The 23,071-nt window shown below is 37.9% G+C and overlaps 1 protein-coding gene across 3 annotated transcripts in view; it reads left to right on the forward strand.

The window, feature by feature from the left end:
- Positions 1-23,071, forward strand: part of POPDC1 (popeye domain cAMP effector 1) — a 39,520-nt gene that overhangs the window by 2,480 nt on the left and 13,969 nt on the right. For all 3 annotated transcript variants that reach the window (XM_074397660.1, XM_003935922.4, XM_010346434.3), the window contains 6 exons: positions 1,086-1,322; positions 5,271-5,395; positions 9,515-9,702; positions 10,431-10,539; positions 17,062-17,229; positions 18,110-18,251. In XM_074397660.1, the coding sequence (XP_074253761.1) occupies positions 1,086-1,322; positions 5,271-5,395; positions 9,515-9,702; positions 10,431-10,539; positions 17,062-17,229; positions 18,110-18,251 (969 nt within the window). The remainder of the gene's footprint in view (positions 1-1,085; positions 1,323-5,270; positions 5,396-9,514; positions 9,703-10,430; positions 10,540-17,061; positions 17,230-18,109; positions 18,252-23,071) is intronic.

A 23,071-nucleotide genomic window follows, 5' to 3' on the forward strand; every position in this document is an offset into this window, starting at 1 on the left:
TAACGTCCTTTCAAAGTACCCATTTTGTACCAATTAATTATTCTACTACCTAAAACCTTTACTTTAGTAATTGAGAATAAGCAGTAGAAAAGTAAGATTAATTGCATGACCTTATTTTGAAAGAAATACATATTTCTAAATTTAAATGTATTTAGGGTTCCCATTTGGAATTTTCCTAAAACAGAATAATTCATATATCTGGCAAACCTTCACAGTGTTTGCAAGGACCAAATTTGTGTAAATAATAATAGAGTTCTTTGTAAGGTCCAGAGACTGAAGACAGGTAACATGGGAAATGGTTTTATATAAGCATGTGTAAAATGGGTATTCTTTAAATAAATGTACTTGCTATGGATTTTAATATGTATAAGTAAACTAGAAGTTAATTTGTGATATCCTACCATCTAGAATTATTATGGGAAATAAAGTAGAGATTTAAATTAGACAATAAAAATTTTATGTTGTATCTCTTGTGTATATATAAATGTTTAATATATATGGCTATATATTATTTGCATATATGATAATGTATTATGTATGTATGATACAGTGATTTAATAAAAATAGAGACTTCTAAATATCCTAAGCTTTCAAATAGATGTGAGAGTATTAATATTTTTTAAGTATTCAAATAATTAGTTTTCTAGTTATTTTTTCTGTATTTGGATTCAGTCACCAGTGGGAATATGATGGAAGACTAGACTAAATAACTTTGTAATTACTCTGGTTTATGAATATTGGTGATTGTCTTAAAGACTAATTAATTCCCTCACTCCTCCCTTCCCTACAAATCTGTATGTGAATATTTGTGCCTATGAGGGAATAGTTGTACACTGTGCTAAGTATTTTAATATTTTATTTCATTTAATCATAAGGCAAATTAGATATTATTATCCTTTAACAGATAAGGAACTGAATACATTTAATATGTGACAGAGTTGGGATTTGAATCTGGATCTGTCTAATTAATAAGTACTAGAGAAATCTATTTAATTCACAGAAATAATTTTGGTATAATACCTATGGGGATAATAAGATACAGTTGCCATTTTTATGATTTTACTTTTGTTTACTTGTTTTTACAGGAATTTTCAAAATGAATTATACAGAGTCCAGTTCATTGACGGAATCAACTGCCATAGGTTTTACACCTGAGTTAGAAAGTATCATACCCGTGCCTTCCAATGAGACCACTTGTGAAAACTGGAGAGAGATACATCATCTGGTTTTTCATGTAGCAAATATTTGTTTTGCAGTTGGGTTGGTTATTCCAACTACTCTTCATCTTCATATGATATTTCTGAGGGGAATGTTAACTCTAGGTAAGATACCTAACTGATATTTTATGTAACTTTTCTGTAACTGACATCAGATGGGCTTTGCACTGAGGGCTTCAGGGTATTCTTTGTCAGGTCCATAGCAAGCCAAAAAACCTAAGTCTTTGTTACTGAATTAGCAGTGTATCAGTTAGCTTAGAGCATAGATCTTCATATGCCATATCTCTCCCTTACTTACTTCGTTTATGTGTGCTTTCACATGCTGTTTAGGTTTTCCAGATATCAGAAAATTCATTCATGTGTAAGCGTATGAACTTTAGAGCTAAATTATGTGATTCGAAAACTGGTTCTACTACTTGCTAACTATGTAACTTGGGCAAGTGATTTAATCTTTCTGCTACCTCAGTTTCCTTATTTATCAGATAAGGGTAAAAATAATACCACCTCCCAAAGTTGTTGTGAGTTAAATGTCTGTCATATATATTTTTAACTTGGAATGTTGCCTGCCCATAGTAAGTACTGTGTAATTTTAACTGTTATTACTTGAAAAGATATTTGATATGGGCAGTAAAGAAACATTGGGAACAAAATCAATTACCTAGATACAGTAGTTCAAACAAAACTTTTTTTTTTTTTGGTCCCTGTAACCCTGATGAAGCAAGTTAAATTGATTCACATCAGAATATTAAAACAATTGAATCTGTTACTTTAGCCAGTGATTCTTGACACATTACGCTCTGTGTGATTATTTCCTTGATGACTCATTTGTTCAGATCATTTTTGAGTACCTGTGGTATCAATCTTTCTACTACCTCAGTTTCCTTATTTATCAGATAAGGGTAAAAATAATACCACCTCCATGTCAGACAAAGACTGAGGAAGGCTGACTTCATCCTTGAGAAAGACACTCTAGTGAGGGCTGGCAGAGAAACAGATGGGCAATCCCAGTATGGCGTATTGGATGCTGGGATGCAGTTGTGCACCCATTATCCTGGGGGACATGGAAAAGGTGATAGGCTCAGTAGGAAGGCAGAGCAAGGTCCCCCTGAGGAGGTGACATGGGACCTGCACTTTGGAAGGTGAGCAAGATTTCTCTGAACATGTGCAATATCCAAGCAAAGAGTACAGAAGAGGAGGAAATTGAGCTTATTGGGGTGAACGTAGAATATCGCATTGTGCCTAAAAATATATGATAAATGGTCTGGGCACAGTGGCTTATGCCTGTAATCCCAGGACTGTGGGAGGTTGAGGCAGGCAGATCATCTTAGGTCAGGAGTTCGAGACCAGTCTGGCCAACATGGTGAAACCCTGTCTCTACTAAAAATACAGAAATTAGCCAGGCGTGGTGGCAGGCCTCTGTAATCCCAGCTACTCAGGAGGCTGAGCTCGCTTGAACCCAGGAGGCAGAGGTTGCAGTGAGCCGAGATCATGCCACTGCACTCCAGCCTGGCAACACAGTGAGACTCCGCCTCAAAAAAAAAAGTGATAAATGACAAGGAAGAAGAGTCTGGAAGGTTAGGAGAAGCTTGGGACCTCTGTGGTGTGTGACCTATGGGTCAGGTGAGGATTGCAATAGGAGGAGCAGGGAGTTGAATGGAAAAAAACAAAACAAAACACTGTATCCTGTAAAAAACCAAAAATCAATTATGAATTTTAAGACAGAGTTGTGGAGGTAGAGTGAACCAAAGTTTTTATCAAATCTAACACTTTATTCTGTAAGTGTAGAAAGAGAAATCTAGGCCAGGCGTGGAGGCTAACAACTATAGTCCCAGCGCTTTGGGAGGCTGAAGTTGGAGGATCTCTTGAAGCCAATAGTTCAAAACCAGCCTGGGCATGTGAGACCCTATGTCTACAAAAATTTTATAGATTAGCTGGGCACGGTGGCATGTACCTGTGGTCCCAACTATTCGGGAGGCTAAGGTGGGAGGACAGCTTGAGCCTGGCATGTGAGGCTGCACTACATCATGATTCTACTACTGCACTCCAGCCTGTGTGATAGAGCAAGACCCTGTCTCAAAAAAGTGAAACCTAGACAAGTAAAATGACCCATCTAAAATTAAGATGGAGAAAAAATGGCCAAACCAGGACTGTAATTCAGGTCCTGCAGTTTTTCTCCATCCTCCCGTTATGTACCCTGTCTCCTTTAAATTAAAATATTTTAAATTGCTTCACTATTTGCTATGAAATATTACTTAAAGAATCTTTAAATTTTTACATTTTGGGCTTTATTGAGGTACTGCAAATCATTCTTATGAAATAAAAAATTGCAAGTGAGTAAGTTTTAAAGTGGGAGGTTAACTTTTGTGTGCATGCGTCAGTGATCTATATCTTAATGATGTTTTGTTTTAAATTAAATATATACACTGTATTAACTCTCCTACCATGAAATTGATCAAACAAAACTGGGGATATTTTATATAAGGTAAGAGAATTGATAAGAAAACACAGGAAGATTCTCAGAGATGATTGGATAATCACCAAGGGAAAATTCAAATGGCTAAAACATTTTGGTAAAATATGCAGCCTCTGCTGGTAGTGACTTAACTGTATTAGTTAAAAAAATAAATAAAATAAAATATGCAGGCTCACCAGTAATCATGGAAATGCAAAATAAAATATAATACATAATTCCTCACTATCAAATTAGGAGTTTACACATCTTATAATACAGCCATGCGTTATATAGTGAAAGCATTCCCATAAGATTATAGTACCATGTTTACCTTTTCCATATTTAGATATACAAATACTTACTATTGTGTTATAGTTGCCTGCAGTATTCAATATTCAATACAGTAACAAACTGTACTGCATTGGTTTATACCCTATAGCGTAGTAGACTGTGCCATCTGAGTTTATGTAAGTATACTCGATATGATGTTCGTCTAGCAACAAAATTGTCTAACAAAACATTTCTCAGAACATATCCCTGTCATTAAGCAACATGTGACTATGCTGACAATTTGATACTGCATTTCTAACTAGTAGGATTGAAAATTTATACAAAGCTTTTGGGAAACAATTCTTCAATATTGTAAAATTATTATAAAGTTCATTCTCTAGATTCACCTTCAGGTAATCCAGACTAAGTAAACAATCATAAATACAGAAAAATTTGTATGTATAAAATTTTCCACTTGTCAGAAATTATACCCTCAAAATCTTGTCTTTCCAGCAATTGGGGGATGGTTAAATAAATTATAGTTTAATTAGTTGCAGTCATTTAAAATTGTGCTTTCAAAGAGTTCAATGAAATGGGAAAATCACTGCAATTAGTTAAAAAGGAGATTTTAAAATATTATATGTGCCAGGTTTGCCATCAGGTAAAACTGCGTGAAAACTATAAGGCAGAATTAAATTATTTGATATTTAATGGCTTTCTTTAAGTAGTAGAATTATGGATTTTTCCCCTTTAAAAATATTTTTTGTACTTTGTATTTCTAGTATATTTTTTATATAGATTTTATGCAACAAAGCATATATTTGGATTTTTTTGTTACTGGACAAAAACCAAAATGAAACAAAGTGATAATTGGCTTAGGTAGTTCTAAAATGTCTTTGATTTTCAGTAATCCCCACATCCATGGATTCATTTTCTGTGGTCAACTATAGTCTAATAATATTAAATGGAAAATACCAAGAATAAACAATTTATAAGTTTTAAATTGCAAGACATTCTGAATAGTGCGATTAAATCTTGTACTGTCCTGGTGTATCCTGACTGGAATGTGAATCATCCCTTTGTCCAACTTACCCCCACTATCTGTGTTACCTACCCAGTAATCGCTGAGTAGCTGTCTTGGGTATCAGATCAATGAAACAGTGTTTATAGAGTTGTGTACTATCCATGGTTTCAGGCTTCCACTGGGGGTCTTGTAAAGTCTCACCTTCAAAAAAGGGATGACTACTATATAGAGAGAGGATATCAAATTTATTAAGCTCCCTGCTTAAGCTCTTCTGGACATCTAACATGTTAACCGTGCTCTTCAACAGGATGTACGCTTTATATCGTCTGGGCCACTCTCTACCGATGTGCCTTGGATATAATGATCTGGAACTCTGTGTTCTTGGGTGTCAACATTTTGCATCTGTCATATCTTTTATACAAGAAGAGACCGGTAATTACTAAAATTAATTAATAAGGAAGTGATTTTAAAGCTAAAACTTTGAAAGATACTTTGTTCAGACTTAAGAGTAAGAACCTACCATATTTAGCCCCTTTAATATCATTTCTCTGAAGACTAGATTTTCTGTTTACATGTGCTTAAAAGTGAAACATTTTAGTACCATGGAATTTGTTCTACAAATGAGTTTTTAAAACTTTCTAAATTATTAGCATATGAGAGAATGTGAATATTGTTCTCCTTTTTAAGTCATATTACTTGATTTTTAAAATATTGATATTCAGATGTCACTTGGAAATATCGTTTCCCATTTATAAAATTACTAGCAGGCAACTTGTGTAAACATTCTGATGATTTACAAATAGTTCATGTTGTTTTTTAATGTAATAACTATTATTTTTTCTAAGACCCAAAAATATTCATTTAAGGAAGTCACCGTGTTTGGTAGGTGCTACCAAAACACCTGTCTTTAACTTTTTCTTTTCAACTCTGATTTATTTTGTTGTATTCCTTGATCATATCAAGAACAAAAATAGAGTAGGAAAACAACAGGGCTCCTAGAAATCACTCTGTATATATTTACTGACTTTCCTAAGCACAAGTAAGCATTCAGTAAAGTAGAAGATCTAATGCTTGCCTTAATCTTATGTTTGGGGTCAGATTTGCACATAGAAAACTATTAGAAAACAAAACTATTGGAAAACAATTCATAGAAAATTATAATCTGAAAAATAGATGATATATAATAGGCATTCAACTATACCGTAACCTTGTCAAACATAGTGACTCAGTCTGTGTTGTTTTACTGTATTAGTCAGTTTTCTCTAGGTTATGCTATATAATAAATCTCAGTGATGCGTAACAGCAAATGGGCTTTTTTTCTCACTCACCTTGTATCTTGACTCTGGCAGCTGTGTGTCAGCTGTGATTCTGTTCTATGCATCTCATTCATTTCAGGGTTTATGCTGAAGCAGCAGTTTCTGTTTGGACTATGCATTCTCATAGCAGAGGGAAAAGTACTAGAGAGAAAAAGAGAAACACCCAATGTCTCTTAAAACTTTTGCTCAAAAGGGACACATTGTTTCTGCTTACATTTCATTGGCTAAAACAAATGACATGGCCAAGTTTGATACTGTAGGGCATGGGCTGGAATAAGGGGATGTGCAGTCCTCTTACAGAAGTTGGGAACAGCGAATAATTTGGAACAATAATCTAACACAGTTACTGCTGTATCTTCTTTTCCTATCAACCATGATTGGCACACAGTAGGTGCTCAAAAAAACCTTTGATGAGTAGATGCTTTCAAAGAGGATAAGAATTAGGCCAGGTGTGGTGGCTCATGCCTGTAACCCCAAAACTTTGGGAAGCCAAGGTGGATGGCTCACCTGAGGTCAAGAGTTTGACACCAGCCTGACCACATGGTGAAATCCCGTGTCTACTAAAAAATACAAAAATAAGCTGGCATGGTGGTGCACAGCTGTAGACCCAGCTACACAGGAGGCTGAGGCACAAGAATCGCTTGAACCCAGGAGGCAGAGGTTGTGGTGAGCTGAGATCATGCCACTGCACTCCAGCCTGGGTAACAGAGTGACACTCTTGCCTCAAAAAAAAAAAAAAAAAAAAAAAGAGAGAGAAAGAATTAAGAGGGCTTCATGAGGCTAGACGCTGTGGCTCATGCCTGTAATCCCAGCACTTTGGGAGGCCTAGGCTGGAAGATCACTTGAGATTAGGAGTTCCAAGACCAGCCTATGCAACATAACAAGACTCCATCTCTACAAAAAATTTAAAAATCAGGCCGGGCGCGGTGGCTCAAGCCTGTAATCCCAGCACTTTGGGAGGCCGAGGCGGGTGGATCACGAGGTCAAGAGATCGAGACCATCCTGGTCAACATGGTGAAACCCCGTCTCTACTAAAAATACAAAAAATTAGCTGGGCATAGTGGTGCGTGCCTGTAATCCCAGCTACTCAGGAGGCTGAGGCAGGAGAATTGCCTGAACCCAGGAGGCGGAGGTTGCGGTGAGCCGAGATCACGCCATTGCACTCCAACCTGGGTAACAAGAGCGAAACTCCATCTCCAAAAAAAAAAAAAAAAAATCAGCTGGGTACTGTAGCACACACCTGTAGTCCAAGCTTCTTGGGAGGATCACTGGAACCCAGGAGTTTGAGACTGCAGTGAGCTATGCTCACACCACTTTGCTCCAGCACAGGCAACAGATGAGACTCTGTCTCCAAAAAAAATGAATACGTAAAGAGGGCTTGATCTGAGAGTTATAGGATGAACAGATTATGAATAAGTCATACTAAATGGTCATTACTAGAGCTTTGGAGTGGAAGAGGTAGATGATAATAATGATTACATTTTTTGAATGTCAGAACTTGCTGGAACCCCAAAATAAAAGGTTCAGAAGTTGCTGATGTGATCATAGCACCAAATAGGTAAATCACTTAGTATCTGTGCTTTTGTTTCTTCCCATACTATAAATTTACTTTTCTGAAAAATATAAATGCTGTATTTTCCTCAAAGTGAAACAGCAGGACAAGCTAGAGTATTGCAGATGCTGGAGTGACATCAGGTTGGAGCAGCTCTCATGATCTGGGCCTATAGGCTTCATGTCATGCCTGCCAGAGATACAGTGCAGTATGGTTTTCCATCTACCCAATTAGTGTGACTTCCAGAGACTAATACTGGGCCCAAAGATGGGGCATGACCTGTGCTTTGGAGAATCTGACAACAAAAATGATTAAGCCATTTCGCTTTTCTATTCCTCCAGTAGCCAGCCTTATTTGCCAGTGGATTCTCCATTTTACAGAGTTCATTTTAGCTTAGGATGAAACTTCTACACTAAAACTCTTTTATACCCTTTTATTTTCCTTCACTTTGCTTGAGAGTATGTAAATATAAAGCAGTGATTGTAGCTGTGCATGCGTGTTTTTCTGTATTGGTGCATTAAGTAATTACATGGAGATAAAATGCTTAAAGTATATGTCACTTTTATAAATTTATTTCCTCATTACTTCCTATTTTGTGTGTTTATTTTCTTGCTGCCATATTTAAAAGTTAGTCTAATTTTTTTCTGTGTGAAGTAGGTTTCACAGAAAAGGTTTTCTGTATTTATAGAAGAAACTAAGATTTGGAAAGTGAATGTGGTGACAACATTCAAAAGCTAAACAGTTGCATTATAGCTCATAGGAAGAGGTTATGATCCATAGTGCAGATCTTTCCCTTACACAGTGAGTTCAGTTTAACTGCAAAAGTTTATTTTATTTTATTTTTTTACTTTTTGAGACAGAGTCTTATTCTATTGCCCAGGCTGGAGTGCAATGGTGCAATCCTAGTTGATTGCAGTCTCAAACTCCTGGGCTCAAGTAATCCTCCCACCTCAGCATCTTGAGTAGTCAGGACTATAGGTACACTGCACCATGGCTGGCTAATTTCTTTCTTTCTTTCTTTCTTTCTATTTTCTTTTTTTCTTTTTTTGAGACAGAGTTCACTCTTGTTGCCCAGGCTGGAATGCAATGGTGTGATCTCAGCTCACTGTAACCTGTGCCTCTCAGGTTCAAGCAGTTCTCCTGCCTCAGCCTCCCAAGTAGCTGGGATTACAGATGCATGCCACTACATGTGGCTAATTTTTTGTATTTTTAGTAGAGGCGGAGTTTCACCATGTTGGTCAGGCTGGTCTCAAACCTCTTACCTCAAAAGATCCACCTGCCTCGACCTCCCGAAGTGGTGGGATAACAGATATGACCACTGAAAGTGCGGGAATTACAGGCATGACCACCACACCTGGTTTTTTTTTCTTTTTAAGTAGAGATAGAGCCTCACTATGTGCCAGGCTGGTCCCAAACTCTTGATCCTACCACCTCAGCCTCCCAAAGTGCCGAAATTACAGGCATGAACCACCTCGCACAACCTAAATGTACACTTTTAGCATCTAAAGTAAAAACTTTTATCACCATTTACTTGCTGTGTAAGGTTCTATTGGCCTAAATACAGAAGGTTGATGGTATATATCAAAGATTTGTTTATTCTCAAAACCATATTTAGACCACAGAAGTCAGTATGTTGGGGTTGCTGCTGCATTGGTACAGCATCTAGTCCTTGGTGCATTTCAGGTAAAGATTGAAAAGGAACTCAGTGGCATCTACCGGCGATTGTTTGAACCACTCCGTGTGCCTCCAGATTTGTTCAGAAGATTAACTGGACAGTTTTGCATGATCCAAACCTTGAAAAAGGGCCAGACTTATGCTGCTGAAGATAAAACCTCAGTTGATGACCGTCTGAGTATTCTCTTGAAGGGGAAGTAAGTGTTATATGGAAATCAAAATTCCTAGTTTACCTTTCATCTTTTCATGACCTCTGGGAAGGAAATGAATGGAAGGAAATGTTGCTTGTGAATTGAGGAAGCAGTCACAGAGTTTGTTGTTGGTGAAATTTATGCTACAACTACGCTTTCCAATGCTGTAGAGCAACATATTAAAGCCAGGTTGAATGTACTGCTCTGAATCTTGATGTCAGGATTTTCAGTTGCAAGATTTTAACCGTTTTTGACCTTTTATTAAAAATTAATGAGTCAAAATCAAAGTGGATTTAAATTAGACACTGAAATTCAAAAAGCTTATGCATGTATCAGAGTTCATTTGTCTTGAATATCACAGAAATACAACTTCTAGGAATATCAGCCTTCTGGGGAGAGAGCCAGTTTCTGTTGTGCTGGCATTGTTATTAATGACACTTCTTTCCCTCTCAGAAGTATCCCAGCTTGAGTAACAAATTATATAGTCAATTCCTTTATAAGAGCAATAATAACCACTAGACGACATATATCTGGCTCAGTAATGGACACTGCTTTTTTCTAATGTTAGTTTTTGAAATACTTGTGCTTAAAGAAGTGCTTTTAGGTATGTCAATCATCTGTGGAATTTTAAAAACTTTACTACAAAACAAAATCGCATAAGATGATAGCAGTTTTAAGGATTATCATGTTATTTGTGAAATAGTGCCTTTATTAACACTAATTTCTGTTATCAGAATGAAGGTCTCCTATCGAGGACATTTTCTGCATAACATTTACCCCTGTGCCTTTATAGATTCTCCTGAATTTAGATCAACTCAGATGCACAAAGGTGAAAAATTCCAGGTATGTTTTCACATGATTTTTTAGGAGATTGAAACTAGTTTGTATCTCACTCAAAGTCCAAAGGATATTAATAGAAACACCATCTATGAGTCACTGGGGAAAAAAACAAGTTGCCATAGGGCATAAAAAAACTTAAAAAAATATTGTGTATATGTACAGAAAATGTTCAAGAAAGATATATTCGAATTTTGTTATAATGTTATTTCTAGACTGTATTTTTTTTTTGAGACAGAGTTTCGCTCTTGTTACCCAGGCTGGAGTGCAATGGCGCGATCTTGGCTCACTACAACCTCTGCCTCCTGGGTTCAGACAATTCTCCTGCCTCAGCCTCCTGAGTAGCTGGGATTACAGGCACGCGCCACCATGCCCAGCTAATTTTTTGTATTTTTAGTAGAGACACGGGGTTTCACCATGTTGACCAGGATGGTCTTGATCTCTTGACCTTGTGATCCACCCGCCTCGGCCTCCCAAAGTGCTGGGATTACAGGCTTGAGCCACCGCGCCCGGCCTCTAGACTGTATTTGATTGCTTTTTTAACCTTTTTTTTGCTAATTTGAATTTTTATATTTTTTTTCATACAAAATATCTAATATTTTTGTTAGCAAAAAGGAAAATGTGAGTTGTAGATAATTAGTGTTCCTAAGTCATGTAATTGATATTTATTGGGGAAAAACAGAAAACTGGCTTTACCTTAAGGAATTTAGTTAATTCTTACGAAAAAAAATCGAATCACTAAACTCTTTGAGACTTAATGAATATGTTTAAGGACAAAGAAGGAAATTCTTCGTAATGGCAGTAATTTGAACGTGGACTACTTAGTGTGATTCCTTTTGTGTTAAAACAGATTACTCCATTACATGGCACTTTGTTCTGATTCTTTCTGTAAGTGTCCAGCCCTCCTATTTTATTCATTCACCTTGTTATTGAAAGGAAATTAACCAAGAAAATAAATAGATGAGAGGTTTTTTAAGTCATAGCCTCTGGATTAACAGCAGTAAGGAAATATCCTGAGCACAGGATTGCTTGTGGGCAAGAAGGTAAATCTATTTAGGGACGAAATTGAAATGAAGAGGCTGTTACTACCTGATGGAGAAAAAAATGTTAGTGTTTCTTGATGACAGAATCTTAGAGTCTCATTTTGAGATGCTATACCATTTGGGATGCCACAAAAGTGGAGATAAAAGAACATTTACAGACATACAGTTTAGTTTATATCATTTACTATGGTTTCAGCCCTGCCCTGCTCCCACCCTTCCTGAATGACTGGCCTGAGTAAATGCACCTTGTTAGTTACGTGCATTTACTAAAAGATTGCATATAGATTCACTCTTTTGCGACATTCTTCCCAAGCTGGCTGGGTTTACGATACAGAAGGAGACAGCAAATGCTGTGTCCTGGCTCCTCTGTTTACACTCTTACTTTGTTGTTGCGAGGGTTAGCTTTGCTGTGAGATTTATGTTCTTATTTTATCTTTAATCACCACCATCTACAAACTGGTGCAGGGCCATATCTTTTTTCTCTCCTTCTTTCCTGTGATCTTTTTACAGTTTCTTGTTCCAAAGCCCGACGTTTATCTTTTGCCTGTATTTCTCTGTGTATGGTAGCAGGTGGTTTTGTGTGATAACTATCTTATATAATCCTGAAGAGACTGAGATTTGAGGATGGGGTGGGAATTGAACCTCTGTTTCCAGAATCAAGTGGTTGCCAAGAGGCCAGAAATAGTAACATACTATCTTTTCCACTGATTATATTTATAATTAAGTTAAAAAAAAAAAAAAGGAATTCCTCTCACTAGCTACAGTTCTCTTTCTTCTTGGGGTCTAGGGATTGGATTTTGGTAGTTGAGAATTATTCCCAATAATTACTGTAAAGATTCCAAAATCGTGATCCAAAATTTTTAGTACTGTAGCTGGATGAAGAAAATGTATTCAGCTTTTCTTAATACCAATCAGCTTTTTTCTGCATAGAGTCTTATGTGGGATTTCCTGATTGGTCAGTAGATTAAAACTAGCATCATCAAGCCTGTGTCCTATACAACTGGAGCCATCAAAGTAAGCCCTTGGGAGAGATTGTACTTTGATTGTTTACAAAATGTTCCTGTTGGCAGATCCTCGGGAGTAATAAATAGCTGTTACACATCTGTGTAGGAGTATGTATATTGCTACTTACCTATGCAAGTTCCCAAATGAAAAATGTCACATGCTCCCAGAGCCAACTTCTCGCTACTTGTGCCAATGGCAGAGGATGCTTGAAATCAGCTGTCAGGCTTCTCCACCCTCACACTTTTTACCTATTAAGCTTGTCTTTTCCTAACTCTGGCCAGAAGTGTTTGATGAGGAGCTACTTCCCTTGATTTTTTCTTTCTTTAAATTCGTTCTGTGGTCAGGTTGCTCATGAATTGTACAATAGGATGAAAAGGAGGAAAGAGAAGGCAAGTGGAGTCAATGACTGTCCCTTGAGATTGCACAGCAGGTGTTGCTCAGGTAAATATGTAGTAATTCATATAGTGATAGAGCTGAGAAAACAGACCCTAAACTTACAGTTTGTTATCCCTAGGTACTTATAGTCATTCTGGTGCTTACAGGCCAGAGTTCCTATTTATAAGTATTGATAGAATCTTGAGTATTACTATTACAAAAGATAAAAGTAGGCTGGGCATGGTAGCTTATGCCCGTAATCGCAGCAGTTTGGAAGGCTGAGGCAGGTGGATAACCTGAGGTCACGCAGGTGAGATCAGCCTGGTCAACATGATGAAACTTAGTCTCTACTAAAAATACAAAAATTAGCTGGGTGTGGTGGCAGGTATCTGTAATCCCAGCTACTCAGGAGGCTGGGGCAGGAGAAACGTTTGAACCCATGAGGCGGAGGTTGCGGTGAGCTGAGATCACACCACTGTACTCTAGCCTGAGTGACAGAGTGAGACTCTCTCTCAGAAAAAATAAATAAATAAAAGTGGTGTTTTGTTTGGTTTCTTCTTCTTTATGCAGATGTTTTATGTTAAGTAAACTTTACTATTTACAAGCTTTGCTTTTGTATTCTATCTCATGCTGTTGCCTTCCCATAGCCAATAGCATGTCCTGGTGTTGCAGAGCCCAAAAATCAAAGCTGTATTGACTTTAAGGGGAGAGGGATGTCTTGCTGGCATATATTCATGCTGTTGTAAAAGAAATGAGCACTGAGTTTTAATGGTATTTAAAGAAAACGTCATCTCAATATTAAGTAAATATTTTGGTGGAGCTGTGAAGCACTTGCCTCTGCCACTTTTGATTCTATGTTGTTTTAGTGCTTAGGAGAACTCTAGCATCAGTTGAATGACCACTTCACGGACATTTTAGTGTTCTTGTGTATGAAATGCAATATGATGCTTGTAAAAAGTATTAAATTATTTCCTCATGACAGTCAGCCAGCCCTCTTGCCAGACTGTGGTTTCTGATTCTAGCACACGAGGCAGATCCCTCAGACACCTTTGTTTCCAGCAGTGGAGCCAATGTCTTCTCTTGGTGACAGGCTGTAGAATTGGTTTGGAATCTAAAGGGAGGAACTGATCCAGTGCCTTGTGGCCATCATGGCAAACCTGTTTGCAAATGCTTAGTCTAATTCTCAACCCGAAAGATGTCCTTTTATGTCTTCTGTTGCCATATTTACTTTTATTTCTTCAGTAAAATTCTTGACAAGGACTCGCATAGCACCACTGAAGTACCTAATAAGAAGTAAATTTATTTTATGGAAACTTCCAAAATTCTTATATTGCTTTATCTCATAAAAAATACACTTTGCTTCACTGTTGTGACAGGAAATCGTTAAATAAAACTGTTTGGTAGAAATGAGGCATTAGGTATCAAGTAAAATGACCTCAGTCAGCACTCTAACTGGTGGCTTCTGACTGAATCTGTGTTTTTATGGGCCCGTAAATTACTCATATGTAGTAAGTACAGCTTATTATTTGAATACTGTTACTAAATTTATATTCAATAATAATCAGGTTGAAAGTAATTTTTTTCTTTTTCTCCTTTTTCTTTTTATTCACCTGGGTGCAGGTGGGCTAAGGCTGAAAAGGGCGTTAGCCAAAGTAATTTTTTAACCATCAATAAAAAGTGAATTTGCTAAGGAAATTACAGTGCCATCATAAAAGTTTCATTGCCTCAGTGGAAACTTGAGGTAATTCAGATGGTTGAAGAAAAGTCAACGGCCTTATGTGTCACCTAAATATAATTTCTTCATCTCCTAGATGATTTCCATCTCCTCTTTTAATTCCTTCTCCCACTATTTTCCATAGTCCCGAGTGACATCTTTGCACAACGAAGGGGCATCAGTACTCTCTTGCACTTGGGTCTGTGGCTGGGCGGTCATCCTCATGAGTACCCCATGCTCACTGTTCTGTTACTACTGCTGTGGACTATTTACACACCTGCCTCCTACTGTTTGTGGGAATTCCCCAGGGGCGGTTTGCTTATACTCCTCTTTTTGTAAATCTCCCCCCTGCCCTTTTTTTTTGGCATCCTGTTTCTTTATTAGCAGCCTCCTCCACTAGAGTGCAGGCCTCATGACATGTATTCAGCCGTTCTCCGTATGAGGTGCTCTTGATGGACTGCACAGCCAGCCTTGTGGTCACTAGGCAGAAATACTTTCTATGTAATAGTCTTGATGCGTGTTGGACGTATTGGGTAGATTTTGACCTGGTGGAAAAATACATTTGGGCTGAAAGTTAAAAGTGCTCACTCTACCACTCTATCACTAATTTTTTTTTTTTTTTTTTTTTTTTTTTGAGATGAAGTCTCACTCTGTCACCCAGGCTGGAGTGCAGTGGCGCAGTCTTGGCTCACTGCAGCCCCTAACCTCCCAGGTTCTAGCAATTGTCCTGCCTCAGCCTCCTCAATAGCTGGGATTACAGGTGCCCACCACTACACCCGTCTAATTTTTTGTATTTTTAGTAGAGATGGGGTTTTAACCATGTTGGCCCAGGCTGCTCTTGAGCTCCTAGGGTCAAGTGATCTACCCACCCCAGCCTCCCAAGTAGCTGGGACTATAGGCATGTGCCACCATGCCTGGCTGATTTTCGTATGTTTTGTAAAGCCACTCTACTACTAATTAATGTGTGTTTGGGAGTAAGTTTTTTGGTTGTTCTCATCTGGCATCTGAAAAATGGGGAAGAATATTACTTGTCTTATTTTGAAGGGACTTTCGAGGATCCACTTACGTGATAGATATGGAAGCACCTTAAAGTTTAAAAGTACGTATACAAAGTGAGTGGCATTATGTGCAACTGTCACCCACTAGTCATTCTCGGCCACTTCCCCCTGCTCTATAGATGTCAAAACACTTACTGCCACCTAAAATTGTCATATTTCTTTATTAATTATCAGCCTTCTCCACTAGAATGTAAGCTTCAAGGGACAAACATCTTGTCCTTCTTGTTCACCATTGTAACCTCATACCTTGAAGAGTTTCTAGCTATGTGTATCGAAAGAATGAATGAGATTTAGTGTTTTATCAAGTCTTAGATGCTGATGCATTTCTTAAAAACAAATATGTTTGGTTTGGGGGATTCCTACTTTTGATGTAATAAACAGAAGCTTTTTTTCCTAGAGACGTTGACCCAGACATTCTTAATTTGCTAATGATCAGATTTCAGCTTGTTGAGCTTGGATTTAATGATAGGATTTAAGCCATAATGAAGCTTGCAGGAGTGTTAACTGATGGGAGAGGACTACAGGGGAGGGATGGCTTCCTGGCATTGAGCTGTGAGGTCATAGCACCTCACTCTGGTGAAGGGATTTATTTGAAGGATACTTGAGCTCTGTGTCATATAGTTATACTACCTTTCTGCTTTCATATGTACAATACTGAAGGAAAGGGGACATGATTTTTAGTTTTGAGCTAATTTAGGGGTATCTGTGAATATTTCTAATGGGCTACCCTAGATCTAACCTTGAAATGTGACACTTGCAAAACACCTATGACAGAAGGACCATATTCATCAGCAACAGCCATATTCATCAGCAACAGCCGGGGTCCTTGAAGCATTCTCAATCTTCAGTGTATGATTTCAGATTTGGATGGGCAGAAGGTCTTTATTCTACAGCTTGCTTCATGAATCTTAACCTCAGTTCATCTGCTTGAAGCTGTATTTTTGAACCACATTGTAATGTACAGGGTACAAAGAAGTAGTTCATGTAAGTGATATGTCCAGTGGCATTCACAGTTAAATACATGTTTCAGCAGTGGTATCAATACAGTGGCCATTCTTCTGTCACCAGATCTCACAAAACAAAACAACAGTGAAACCTAGAGAATTTGCTTTTATTTAGTCTGGAGCTTTTTTAAAAACATAATTTTGGGGCTTAAAAAAACATAATTTTGTAGATATAGAAGCTTATGTGCATTGTGTCTTATTTTAATTTGATAAATCATTGGTATGATAATGTCCAGTAAATCATTCCTACTTTTGTCTGATAAATCATTATAGTCATAATTCATATACATAGATGTACTTTATTCTTTGCATGCTTGTTTCTTTGGCAGGTCACCATTATTGCAGATGATAACTGCAGATTTTTATGCTGGTCAAGAGAAAGATTAACATACTTTCTGGAATCAGAACCTTTCTTATATGAAATCTTTAGGTATCTTATTGGAAAAGACATTACAAATAAGCTCTACTCATTGAATGATCCCACCTTAAATGATAAAGTGAGTGTTTTCTGAGTTTGTTTTGTTAAATAAATATGTATATGAGGTATATTTCACTTTATGAAATATGTTTTCCTGAGTTTTTAGTAACTAGCCATATGTTAAATGCACTGAGGACACTTGTAATCTTGAAAGGAGAAAGTATTTTGTAATGGTAAAGTTTGCTGTTACTTAGGAAGGAGTCTATAACTCTGAGAGACTAGTGTTTGTGGTGATAAGGCACCCTCTTCCTCAAGAGCCTTTTAAGGAAGATGGTAAAGGAGTGAGAGGGAGTGAGGGATGGAGTAGGTTAGGGAGGACAGGGCAGCTGAAGGTTTGCAGACAGAGAAAGGCTGACAGCTCCCACTGATCAGGAAGCTGGCCTTCAAACCCTGGTGTCTTCCAGTCTTGCTTATCTTCCTGGTCATTCCAGAAGGTGAAAGGAGAGATGTAGAATTTCAGAGCTGCATAGATCTTCAACAATTTTCAATTTGATCTTAATTTCCCCGTATCTTTTTAGAAAGAAATTAAAATGATTTCAAGAGAGAATTTTTAAAAACATCGTTTCTGTGATAAGTGCTGTTACCCAGTGACAATGCGTGTATGTGTCCTTTCAAAATCATTTTGTCTGGGCTGTTTGCCAAATTAAGCTGGTGCTTATTATTTCAGTTAATTATTTAGCTTATTATAAATAGACTTGGGTATATTTGATTTTTTATAATACATTTATAGTAACAGGTAATATAAAAATCATAGCTTATGTGTATTGGCCACCTAATATGTATCAGGTACTTTTTTTTTTTATGCACTAACGTATTTCTAGGAAAACCACATGTTGCTTAAATGGAATATATGATTCACCTCCCATGAATCTCAGAAAGCTTAAAACTTTGCTTTATAGAAAGCCAAAAAGCTGGAACATCAGCTCAGCCTCTGCACACAGATCTCCATGCTGGAAATGAGGAACAGTATAGCCAGCTCCAGTGACAGTGACGATGGCTTGCACCAGTTTCTTCGGGGCACCTCCAGCATGTCCTCTCTTCGTAAGTTATCCCAAAACTGATACTACTCCAGGCTTCTGATGGATGTGTTTGGACATAGACAAATGACAACTTTGATTAGAAAAATAACTTTGCAGGTAACTATTTGGCAACCCAAAAAGTAACAATAAAAACAAATTTTGTTTAGCATTTCTCCCATATTGCATATGAGCTAAAAGCCAACTTTAGAACTCTTATTTCTGTTTCAGAAATTGTTCACTGGTTTTGCCATGTATTTAAATAGCGGCTCACCGTGTCTAAAAGAGTCGACATGGTTTGGTGGATATATGCTTTGTTGCTTTCACGACTTCATTGGAGTGAAAGCCTAGACCCAGAAATGTGTTTTAAAATGGTTGACAAATAAATGCGGGATGTTCTGCTGCTGGCTGCTTATCTCAGTATGAGTGCCATGAGTTAAAAAGTGATTGGGAAATGGAATATTCCCAAAGTTGAAGTAGATCACTCAACACCCCTGTGAGTTACCCTATTCACACACCTGCCAAGAGGCACATTTTCTGGGATTCTTCCATAGTTTAGATTGTTTCAAAATATTTTAAGTAATACAAATAACACAGATGTTGAAAATTAGTAAGTGAAATGAGAAAAACTAAATTAAGAATTAAATACTTAAGAATTATTCTAAGAATGATGATATAAAACTGAAGAAATTCATATGAAATAGCAAAAAGGCAGACATTCTTCCATTGCAGGAACTAAAAACTATTCGTATTTCCAATTGTATTTTAAGCCAAATTAATTTTTTAAAAAATGCAGACTCATTCAGCATTTTTTTATCCTTTATGTTTGTGTAAATGATCTTGTAACTTTGTACGCCTTGGGTAAGTTAGATTAGGGATTTTAAGTTTTGCATAGTCAGGAGAGGCTAGAATTTACAAGGCCATTTAATTGGGGTGTAGGAAAGAAAAAACTTTATCTCTTCCCATTTAGGATTTCTTTCTGGCTGGACCTGAGAACTAGATTGACAGAAGACAGATTAATAAGAAAAAAGCATGCAAATTTAATACAAGTTGTGTGAGTTTGTGTTAAAAGCTCATTCAGGTTTTACATGGCACAGAAGCCTTCATAAGGAAATGAGATTCCGAGAAGCAATTAAGCAGTTTATAGCGAATTGGACAAAGAATAGTAAGTTGTGAAAAAGCAACTAAATCATGTTGGAAGACTTAAAGACAAGAGTTATTTTAATAAGGCTTTTATAGAATTCTGTCTGTCTCAACGTCTTGCCCTTGATGATAAGAACATTGTTTTTCTTCTAACATTTGGGCAGGCACCTTTCATACAAGAATTTTATCTCCTGGTTTTTGTTCGTTTGTTTGTTTTTAAATTTGCCAGCAGGGGTGGGGGTTGGTTTTGTTTTTGTTGTTGTTGTTGTTGTTTGAGACAGCATCTCACTTTGTCACCCAGGCTGAAGTGCATTGGCCTAATTATAGATCACTGTAGCCTTGAACACCTGGGCTCAAGTGATCCTACTGCCTCAGCCTATTGATTAGCTGGGACTACAGGCCTGTACCATAATGCTCGGCAATTTTTTTATTTTTATAGAGACCAGGTTCTCCCTATATTGCCCAAGTTGGTGTCAAACTATTGCCCTCAAGTGATCATCCTGCCTTGGCCTCCCGAAGTGCTGGGATTACAGGCAGAAGCCACTGCTCCTGGCCTCATCACTTGTTTTTAAGAAATCAAATGAAGGTCAGAGTTGTTACACTTGCTGGTTTTTTCATTGTGTTTGATTCAAAATAGACAACATGCCAGAATGACCTATTTTTAATTCTTTAAGGTATAGGCTTCCAAAGCAACGTTTGGGCACAGAAATGCGTTATGGACGTATAGGGGATTTTAAGGGCAACGCAGATGAGAAACTGGAGATGGTCATATTTTATTACATAGTCACTTTTTTTTTTTGAGACAGGGTCTTACTGTGTTACCCAGGCTGGAGTGCAGATCTCAGCTCACTGCAGCCTCCACCTCCCAGGCTCAGGTGATCCTCCCACCTCAGACTCCCAAGTAGCTGGTACTAGAGGCACACACCACACACCTGGCTGGTTTTTTTTTTGTTTGTTTTTTTTTTCCGAACTCATGGACTCAAGTGATCCACCCACCTCAGCCTCCCAAAGTGCTGAGATTTCAGGCATGAGCCACTGCACCTGGCCTGCATAGTACCTTTTTGAAGGTATTAACTGAAGCTCACATGAAGGTAGATACTGTACTTCCCGACTCTTGGGGCTCAGCCAAAGGAACAGCTGCCATCTGGGTCATTCGCATTGTCACTGCAGAGGGAAGGCAGTGGTGGCAGATTCACAAGATGACTGTTAAGGCTCCTGCTCCAGAGGAACAAGTACCACTTCCATGCATGTTCCCTGTGCCACAGAAGTCACTTGCCAGAACTAGCATCAATGGATAGATCATTTAACCCTCCTGCAGGGGCTGCGCAGGAAGGGGCTAGTGAGAAACAAAGCAGGTGGAAAGCTGGACTATAACACAGTCTACTACAGCGGGTGTTATGTCATTTTACAGATGAGAAATTGGGACTATGAGATGCTTATTCACTTGCTCCTTTTCAATATGGGCTGGTTCTGTGATACAAGGATCCTGTCTGATTCCAGAGCTCATGCTTGGCCAGGCACAGTGCCTCACACCTGTAATCTCAGCACTTTGAGAGGTTGAGCCTGGAGGATCACTTGAGCCTAGGAGTTCAAGACCAGCCTGGGCAACATAATAAGACCCCATCTCTACAAAAAATTAAAAACGTATCCAGGCATGGTGATACATGATTGTGGTCCCATCTGTTTGGGAGGCTGGTGAGAGTATTGCTTGAGCTGAGGAAGTCAAGGTTTCAGTGAGCCATGATTGAGCCACTGCACCAAAGCCTGGGTGACAGAGTGAGAACTGAATCAAAAAAAGAAAGAAAGAAAGAAAGAAAAACAAAAGCTCATACTTGTAGACCAGATTACCTCTGTGTTTTTTTAAAAACGCAAGTAACAGTTGACTAGTGTTTTTCAATATACAGGTCACCTTCACATCTGTTCTTGCTCTAGGCACAGGAGCTGTTATTTGTCTCTTTGCAGATGAGTCTACCTAGAATTGGTGACTTGCCCCAAGCCACTTTTTTTCAACTCTCACCTACTTTTCTGGGGATATCTGTCATCTCCTGATTTCTTCCTTGATCAAGTAGTGTTGCAGATAGGTTTCTTCAGTGATCAAGTAGTACTGCAGATAGGTTTTCATAGGTTGGTTAATGTAATCCATTTCAACAAAAATGTTTGCCTTTTTCTTAGCACTGGAGTACTAGGGTTCTACTTAGGAACATGTAAAATTATCCAGTGATAATCTCCAGTGTCATTTAGCCTTTGGTTAGCATACTTACAGAATTACAAACTGTCACTCCATTAAAAATTACATATACCTTATATATTTTCTCAAACCTTTTTATGTTATTACATCTCTTCATTTCCCCAAATACCTATTTAAACATTAACATGCATGTGAATATTTATCATAATTATTTTTCGAATCACAATCTGAACAGCATGTACCATTGCATTCAGCAGATATAACTCTGGGCTCCCTTTCCATCTCTCTCTGTCTCTCTGTGTGTGTTTCTGTATATGTTTTTGTTTTGGTTTATTGGTTTGTCCTGTAGAACAACAGATTCTTAAATGGGGATGGGATCCTGATGTAGCAGACCTTGGGTGGGGTCTGGGAGTCCACAAGTTTAACCAGTGCCCAGGTGATAACAATGTGGCTGGTCTGTGAACTACACTTTGAGTAGGGAGGCTGTAGAATTTCCCACCTTCTGGAATTTTGCTGTGTTCATCCCCAAGGTGGTGATGATGGTGTTCTTGTCTTTCTCATCTGCTGGTAGCTGGGTCTAGAAGCTTGTTTAAATTCTAATACAGGCACTACTTTTAAAGATCTCAATCAGTAATGCCACAAATATACTTTATAACTTTACGCAGCAAATGTTCAGTGAAACAGGAATTCAGATCAGAAAAAGGTGGAGGGAACTAAGTGACCTGTTTCAGTGAAATTGCTGCTGCTCCCATTTCTCATGTTGTGCTCTGCTTTTATACCTGCCACACAATGCTAAATCCCTAGCAAGGTCTCTACTGCTTTCCACACAGATTCTGTATTCCCATTCCAAATTGTCATTTAAAGGGAAGAAAGTGATGTCATGAGATAGCCTGAGAAAAAGTCATTCTCTCTGTTTATTCAGTAGTTCATAATTCAGTTCATTTAACTCTTTCACTTTCCCATTGCTTCAGTTACTGGGTTTCATGTTCGCAAACACGGAACATAGTGAGATAGGGAGAGAGGAAGGGACAAGATGTGCGAGCTGTGTGGGAACACTTTAGTGCCAGCGTATGCAGGAAAGCTTTCCTCTCCCTGCCCCTGGACCAAGGTGTTGCTCGTCAGGGTACCTTGCTGTCATCTTCTGGTCATCTTCTCTCCTTCTTAGCTCCCTACATGTATAAAACACACACATTCACCCAGGTGGATTGTTTTGGCAGTTCCATCACTAGAAAGTAGTGCCTAGCTCAGCCATTGCTATGGTAACAGGAAGACGTATGCTTCCTTGAATGTTACAGAAGTCTATTTTAGTTAATTGGGGTTAAATAACTTATTTGGATTTCTTTTTTTTAAATCACAAGATAATATAGGCAATCCAATCAGTTGGAATTCATCTTTGAAAAAGCTTGTTAGTTTAAACCATGTCTTTTTTTAATGAAATAATATTTATGTTGTTTTTAAAGATGCTGTGAGATCTTTAGAGAGATGTTTCTTACTGTGAAGATCTTTGTATTTTG

The sequence above is a fragment of the Saimiri boliviensis genome, chromosome 4 (genome assembly GCF_048565385.1).
Source record: "Saimiri boliviensis isolate mSaiBol1 chromosome 4, mSaiBol1.pri, whole genome shotgun sequence".
NCBI classification, from domain to species: domain Eukaryota; kingdom Metazoa; phylum Chordata; class Mammalia; order Primates; family Cebidae; genus Saimiri; species Saimiri boliviensis.